The following is a 7,959-nucleotide window of genomic DNA, read 5'->3' as shown; positions in this document are numbered from 1 at the left end:
ACATTTATTTAAGATCGATAAATAAATGTAAAAGTGAATAAATAATATAATTATTCAAAATGCTAATATTAACAACCTTTTGGTGTAACAATGTCTGGTTGATTCATTCATGTTAATATTGAAGATTTTTATTTCACAATATTAATATAATTAATCAATAGAAAATAAATAAATGTATTCACTATTGTGTACACTATTAATATAATTCATTACTAATTCAATTAAATAATGTAGTCTAGTTGATTCATTCATGTACATTAATATTGATGATTTATTTTTGCAATATTAATAATCAATAAAATAATAAATAAAAAGTTAAAAATAAATGAATAAATAATTATTTAAAATTCTAATAAATAATATACACAAACAATAATAATAATAATATAATAATAATAACCACATGGAGTAAACATTTTTACAGTGTAACTTGAAAAACATTTTAAACTGTCTGAGATCATAAAAAGAATAAAGACACTCTTTATTTCCAGCAGCGCAAATAACAACAAAGAGAATAAAGTATGCACAAGTTCAGTGTTTAAATTATTATCAACAGTAAGGAAACTGGTAAAAATCACATTCTCTGCCATAAGTGCTTTGTACATGTTACACATTTACAGTGTAGCACATTTAGACATTGGCTGAAGTATAAGGAGCAAATCGTTCCTTTTTCACAAGAACAAAGTAAGAAAAAAGCTTCTTCAGCCAATTTAACAGTTTGCAAGGTCACGCTGACACATCTCTATCGTGCTAAAGAAAACTCAACCACGTGATCAAGCATCATCTCTAAACACTTCAACACACACTCAACCTGAATGCAAAAATAGCTGACTATGTACAGAACTCTATGAGAGAATCCCTGACACCTCTGTATATATAACAACGGCACAATATGGCTTTCATTGCAGTCCTGGCATTTTTGGGGACAGATGCTACATTAAATTCATACTGAATTAAAGAAAAAAAATATATACTCACAGGTTCAACACCACATTACTGACAATACCCAATAGATGCCTTTTACATTAAACATTACTATTCAAAACATAACAATGTGAATAAACACAATTTTACATAATGTAATACTTGGGACTTTCTACAAATATAGCACACTTTGGTGTCACACTATAAAAAGGAAAAGAAAATATTTGTAATATGAACTATTGTTATTATATTAGCATAAAATTATGAATTATCATACATTAACATTTTTGTCTGTGGAACTGATAAATATAAAAATATTTGTCATTAAAATGTTTTATATATATCACAATATTAATATAATTAATCAATAGAAAATAAATAAATGTATTCACTATTGTGTACACTATTAATATAATTCATTACTAATTCAATTAAATAATGTAGTCTAGTTGATTCATTCATGTACATTAATATTGATGATTTATTTTTGCAATATTAATAATCAATAAAATAATAAATAAAAAGTTAAAAATAAATGAATAAATAATTATTTAACTAATAAATAACTAATAAATAATATACACAAACAATAATAATAATATAATAATAATAATAACCACATGGAGTAAACATTTTTACAGTGTAACTTGAAAAACATTTTAAACTGTCTGAGATCATAAAAAGAATAAAGACACTCTTTATTTCCAGCAGCGCAAATAACAACAAAGAGAATAAAGTATGCACAAGTTCAGTGTTTAAATTATTATCAACAGTAAGGAAACTGGTAAAAATCACATTCTCTGCCATAAGTGCTTTGTACATGTTACACATTTACAGTGTAGCACATTTAGACATCGGCTGAAGTATAAGGAGCAAATCGTTTCTTTTTCACAAGAACAAAGTAAGAAAAAAGCTTCTTCAGCCAATTTAACAGTTTGCAAGGTCACGCTGACACATCTCTATCGTGCTAAAGAAAACTCAACCACGTGATCAAGCATCATCTCTAAACACTTCAACACACACTCAACCTGAATGCAAAAATAGCTGACTATGTTCAGAACTCTATGAGAGAATCCCTGACACCTCTGTATATATAACAACGGCACAATATGGCTTTCATTGCAGTCCTGGCATTTTTGGGGACAGATGCTACATTAAATTCATACTGAATTAAAGAAAAAAAATATATACTCACAGGTTCAACACCACATTACTGACAATACCCAATAGATGCCGTTTACATTAAACATTTCTATTCAAAACATAACAATGTGAATAAACACTATTTTACATAATGTAATACTTGGGACTTTCTACAAATATAGCACACTTTGGTGTCACACTATAAAAAGGAAAAGAAAATATTTGTAATATGAACTATTGTTATTATATTAGCATAAAATTATGAATTATCATACATTAACATTTTTGTCTGTGGAACTGATAAATATAAAAATATTTGTCATTAAAATGTTATATATATATATATCACAATTAGCAGTCGTCTGCATTTTGTATGCAAGCCTGTTACTACATAATTTTCCAACATTACAAAAAAATTAAATATTGCTTAAAATTTTGATACCCAAGAAATAACATCATGTTATTTAGGACCCTTTAGTGGGAAAGACAAGTAAACTATAAAACGTAAAATATAATCATAGTATATTTTCATTTTTTAAAGAAATTGACAGCAATCATCAAGTGTAGTTATTCAACCCAGTTACCATGGTTATTGTAAGATAACTAATGGTCTCATTTGCTAACATTAGTTAATGCATTAACTAAGATGAACTATAAATTAGCAATAACCTTTATTAATGTTCATGTTATTTCACAGTGCATTAATTAATGTCAAAAGACACTACTTTTGATTTTAAAAAATGTATTAGTAAATGTTGAGATCAACATTAAGATTAATAAATACTGTAAAAGTATTGTTCATTGTTAGTTCAGATTAACTAATTTGGTTTACTAATGTTAACACATGGAAACTCATTGCAAAGTCTTACTCTAATATTCTTCTTAAATTTTTTGGAAATACAAGTTTTATTTATAAACACAAACCAACATTTGGTCCCAAACTAGCTAGTCCTAACTCCATTTAGGCTAAATGTGCAACCCTGTTACCCAAGCCTGTTTTGAAAGTACTCATTTTAACAACCCAGATGTACTTTATTCATGTAAAGTGCCAATTAAATTATTATTTTTTGAGCCACTCTGTCCATGAGACCTTTTCATTTCCCGATCTTTATACACATTCCTTAAAGTCACACCCTCATTAAACACTTTCCGTCTATTGAGTGTTCAGGAAACGTCCTGCTTTCAAGACAAAGGAGTGGAGCAGTTCATGCTGGGTATCGACTTGTAGACAAAGTAAAAGTGTTCACGCTTCGGTCGACTGTGTAACTCTGCCTTTATCCACTGTGGGTGTGTGTCTGCGGCCAACTGCTGGCTGCTCTCGTCCGTGTAAAGAAACAGGCCGTAGTTTTCTGGATCAGACACGCGGAATTTGAGCGCACAAAGACGACACACCTCTTCTGTCGTGGCGTAGGGCCGCACCTGAAGGGTTTTAGCCGTGCAGCCGCTATCTGCCTTCTGCAGGGCCACTCGCATGTAGTTCTTCACACAAACAAACAGATATTATAGAGTTAGTTCATATCTATAAAATGCAATTAACTTGGCAAATACTGTCCGGAGGTCAGGATTTTACCTGGAAGTCGTCCACTGAGGGCAGGTCTCTCTGCAGTGTGCGACGCTGGTGCCACTGGTGGAGTGTGTCGCGTGTTGTAGAGCCGAGTACTCGAGCAGCCTGCTCTTCCTGGAAGTTCTTAATCAGTGACATTGCTCCATATGCACTGGTGAGGTAATATCCTCCTGTACAGGATCAAGAGAAAGGAGCATCTTAATATACAGAACAAAAACCTAGTGAACATCCCAAAACCTAAATAAAAAAAAACTTGTTTAGTACCATAAAGTATTGCTAAAAATCTACTTGAAAATTTATTATTTTTACCTATTTAACCTGTTTGTGGTCGGTAAGATTTTTAAAAATGTTTTTGAAATAAGCTCACCAAAGCAACATTTATTTGATAAAAACAGTTAAAACATTAATATTGTGAAATATTATTACAATTACAAATAATTTTAATTTGTCTTCAGTGCCACATGATCCTTCAGAAATCATTCTAATATGTTGATTTGGTGCTCAAGAAACATTTCTTATTATTATCAAATAATATACACAAACAATAATAATAATATAATAATAATAATAACCACATGGAGTAAACATTTTTACAGTGTAACTTGAAAAACATTTTAAACTGTCTGAGATCATAAAAAGAATAAAGACACTCTTTATTTCCAGCAGCGCAAATAACAACAAAGAGAATAAAGTATGCACAAGTTCAGTGTTTAAATTATTATCAACAGTAAGGAAACTGGTAAAAATCACATTCTCTGCCATAAGTGCTTTGTACATGTTACACATTTACAGTGTAGCACATTTAGACATCGGCTGAAGTATAAGGAGCAAATCGTTTCTTTTTCACAAGAACAAAGTAAGAAAAAAGCTTCTTCAGCCAATTTAACAGTTTGCAAGGTCACGCTGACACATCTCTATCGTGCTAAAGAAAACTCAACCACGTGATCAAGCATCATCTCTAAACACTTCAACACACACTCAACCTGAATGCAAAAATAGCTGACTATGTTCAGAACTCTATGAGAGAATCCCTGACACCTCTGTATATATAACAACGGCACAATATGGCTTTCATTGCAGTCCTGGCATTTTTGGGGACAGATGCTACATTAAATTCATACTGAATTAAAGAAAAAAAATATATACTCACAGGTTCAACACCACATTACTGACAATACCCAATAGATGCCGTTTACATTAAACATTTCTATTCAAAACATAACAATGTGAATAAACACTATTTTACATAATGTAATACTTGGGACTTTCTACAAATATAGCACACTTTGGTGTCACACTATAAAAAGGAAAAGAAAATATTTGTAATATGAACTATTGTTATTATATTAGCATAAAATTATGAATTATCATACATTAACATTTTTGTCTGTGGAACTGATAAATATAAAAATATTTGTCATTAAAATGTTTTATATATATATATATATATATATCACAATTAGCAGTCGTCTGCATTTTGTATGCAAGCCTGTTACTACATAATTTTCCAACATTACAAAAAAATTAAATATTGCTTAAAATTTTGATACCCAAGAAATAACATCATGTTATTTAGGACCCTTTAGTGGGAAAGACAAGTAAACTATAAAACGTAAAATATAATCATAGTATATTTTCATTTTTTAAAGAAATTGACAGCAATCATCAAGTGTAGTTATTCAACCCAGTTACCATGGTTATTGTAAGATAACTAATGGTCTCATTTGCTAACATTAGTTAATGCATTAACTAAGATGAACTATAAATTAGCAATAACCTTTATTAATGTTCATGTTATTTCACAGTGCATTAATTAATGTCAAAAGACACTACTTTTGATTTAAAAAAATGTATTAGTAAATGTTGAGATCAACATTAAGATTAATAAATACTGTAAAAGTATTGTTCATTGTTAGTTCAGATTAACTAATTTGGTTTACTAATGTTAACACATGGAAACTCATTGCAAAGTCTTACTCTAATATTCTTCTTAAATTTTTTGGAAATACAAGTTTTATTTATAAACACAAACCAACATTTGGTCCCAAACTAACTAGTCCTAACTCCATTTAGGCTAAATGTGCAACCCTGTTACCCAAGCCTGTTTTGAAAGTACTCATTTTAACAACCCAGATGTACTTTATTCATGTAAAGTGCCAATTAAATTATTATTTTTTGAGCCACTCTGTCCATGAGACCTTTTCATTTCCCGATCTTTATACACATTCCTTAAAGTCACACCCTCATTAAACACTTTCCGTCTATTGAGTGTTCAGGAAACGTCCTGCTTTCAAGACAAAGGAGTGGAGCAGTTCATGCTGGGTATCGACTTGTAGACAAAGTAAAAGTGTTCACGCTTCGGTCGACTGTGTAACTCTGCCTTTATCCACTGTGGGTGTGTGTCTGCGGCCAACTGCTGGCTGCTCTCGTCCGTGTAAAGAAACAGGCCGTAGTTTTCTGGATCAGACACGCGGAATTTGAGCGCACAAAGACGACACACCTCTTCTGTCGTGGCGTAGGGCCGCACCTGAAGGGTTTTAGCCGTGCAGCCGCTATCTGCCTTCTGCAGGGCCACTCGCATGTAGTTCTTCACACAAACAAACAGATATTATAGAGTTAGTTCATATCTATAAAATGCAATTAACTTGGCAAATACTGTCCGGAGGTCAGGATTTTACCTGGAAGTCGTCCACTGAGGGCAGGTCTCTCTGCAGTGTGCGACGCTGGTGCCACTGGTGGAGTGTGTCGCGTGTTGTAGAGCCGAGTACTCGAGCAGCCTGCTCTTCCTGGAAGTTCTTAATCAGTGACATTGCTCCATATGCACTGGTGAGGTAATATCCTCCTGTACAGGATCAAGAGAAAGGAGCATCTTAATATACAGAACAAAAACCTAGTGAACATCCCAAAACCTAAATAAAAAAAACTTGTTTAGTACCATAAAGTATTGCTAAAAATTGATTATTTTTACCTATTTAACCTGTTTGTGGTCGGTAAGATTTTTAAAAATGTTTTTGAAATAAGCTCACCAAAGCAACATTTATTTGATAAAAACAGTTAAAACATTAATATTGTGAAATATTATTACAATTACAAATAATTTTAATTTGTCTTCAGTGCCACATGATCCTTCAGAAATCATTCTAATATGTTGATTTGGTGCTCAAGAAACATTTCTTATTATTATCAATGTTTTTTTTTTCACTTTTGGTCAATTTGCTTATAGTCATTGCTGAACAAAAGTATTAATTTCTTTCCCAAAAGAAAAAAAAAGCACACGACATGAACGGCAGTGTATATTTATGTGTGCTATGAAGTTTATATGCATATTAGAGTTATGCATAATTAGTGTATTAATATTTTAACATTGAATGAACTGTGAGTCGAGCATCCCTTTGCATGTGAAAACTGCTATTTTTGTGGCATGACGTTGCTGCCCATCACTTTTTCAGCAGTGCTGTTTTTGGAAATATTTTCGTTTTTCCCATAAGGACTTTAAAAATCTTTGTTAAAGTGTTATAAGCAATGAACCAAACCAACCGAGAATCACAACATTGCAAACTTTTAAAGCAAACTTTTGATTTGAAGCAAAAAAATAATAATTTGATAATCAGACAAAAGAAAAGGTACAAAACTGTGTACTTAAGAGTTTTAATGAAGGAAAGAACTACAATCCCATGCAGCATTGCATATGATATAATCAAATTAAAACAACTAAGATAAATATAAAACTACTTATTTAAAGGTGTTGGTTGTATCTATAGAAACGAAACATAATATTTTCATGGGAGTGGGTGGAACCTTTTGGTGCGCTTTGCTCACCGCAACTCCCTGACTAATGAAATTTTCTAAACGGCATCGTGGGTATTGTATTTTCCACCACAAATTCTGCTATTAAACACAAAAGAAGTTAAAAGTTAGTTCTGTCAGGACCACTATCGTCAAAGATGATTGACAATTAGCATACAGTTTGGATTGGCGGTATGGTTCTGTTCTGGGCAAGAACTCCCTGCGCATCCATGCAGCCTAGCATGGATGAGAGCAGGGAGAGCAGCAATAACCCCCCAGGGTAAACAGAACAGAACCAACATAAACGTATTGCAGATACTGTTAAACTTCAATAATTGTAAACATTTTAGAATTGTACACATTTTAGAATTAGTCTGATTCAAGGAGAATCAGAAGGCTGAATCCTGACTGACAGAGGAGGAGCTGGGGATGGAGGAGGGTAATTAGCTATTGAGCAATGCGAAAACTGCTGATAATACTGAGGGACCTTATATATGAATGCTTAGATAGGTGTCGTATTCCCATAGGTAGATGGGGATCAG

The 7,959-nt window shown here is 32.1% G+C and overlaps 2 protein-coding genes across 3 annotated transcripts in view; both read right to left on the bottom strand.

The window, feature by feature from the left end:
- Positions 1-3,026: 3,026 nt before the first annotated feature.
- On the bottom strand, positions 3,027-3,974 carry LOC107581431 (ras and Rab interactor 2-like). Its single transcript, XM_016266987.1, has 2 exons — positions 3,638-3,974; positions 3,027-3,546 (listed from the first exon to the last, which is right to left on the bottom strand). Exons 1-2 carry the CDS (start codon positions 3,767-3,769, stop codon positions 3,250-3,252), a joined length of 429 nt encoding a protein of 142 aa, XP_016122473.1. The 5' UTR covers positions 3,770-3,974; the 3' UTR covers positions 3,027-3,249.
- A 1,724-nt stretch (positions 3,975-5,698) lies between these two features.
- LOC107581305 (ras and Rab interactor 2-like) overlaps positions 5,699-7,959 on the bottom strand; it is a 17,809-nt gene continuing 15,548 nt past the window's right edge. For both annotated transcript variants that reach the window (XM_016266806.1, XM_016266807.1), the window contains 2 exons: positions 6,310-6,473; positions 5,699-6,218 (listed from right to left, as the gene is read on the bottom strand). In XM_016266806.1, coding sequence (XP_016122292.1) covers positions 5,922-6,218; positions 6,310-6,473 — 461 coding nt within the window. In that variant the 3' untranslated portion in view covers positions 5,699-5,921. The remainder of the gene's footprint in view (positions 6,219-6,309; positions 6,474-7,959) is intronic.

This window comes from Sinocyclocheilus grahami, unplaced genomic scaffold (genome assembly GCF_001515645.1).
Source record: "Sinocyclocheilus grahami isolate Dianchi unplaced genomic scaffold, SAMN03320097.WGS_v1.1 scaffold34.1, whole genome shotgun sequence".
In the NCBI taxonomy this organism is placed as follows: Eukaryota; Metazoa; Chordata; class Actinopteri; order Cypriniformes; family Cyprinidae; genus Sinocyclocheilus; species Sinocyclocheilus grahami.
This window is presented reverse-complemented; position numbering and strand designations above follow the sequence as displayed.

Excerpts from the sequence above, each read along its gene's own strand:
- LOC107581431 (XM_016266987.1), bottom strand. The coding sequence starts at position 3,769 with ATGTCACTGATTAAGAACTTCCAGGAAGAGCAGGCTGCTCGAGTACTC. Across the intron at positions 3,547-3,637 it reads CCTCAGTGGACGACTTCCAG|AACTACATGCGAGTGGCCCT; the intron begins GTAAAATCCTGA and ends GTTTGTGTGAAG.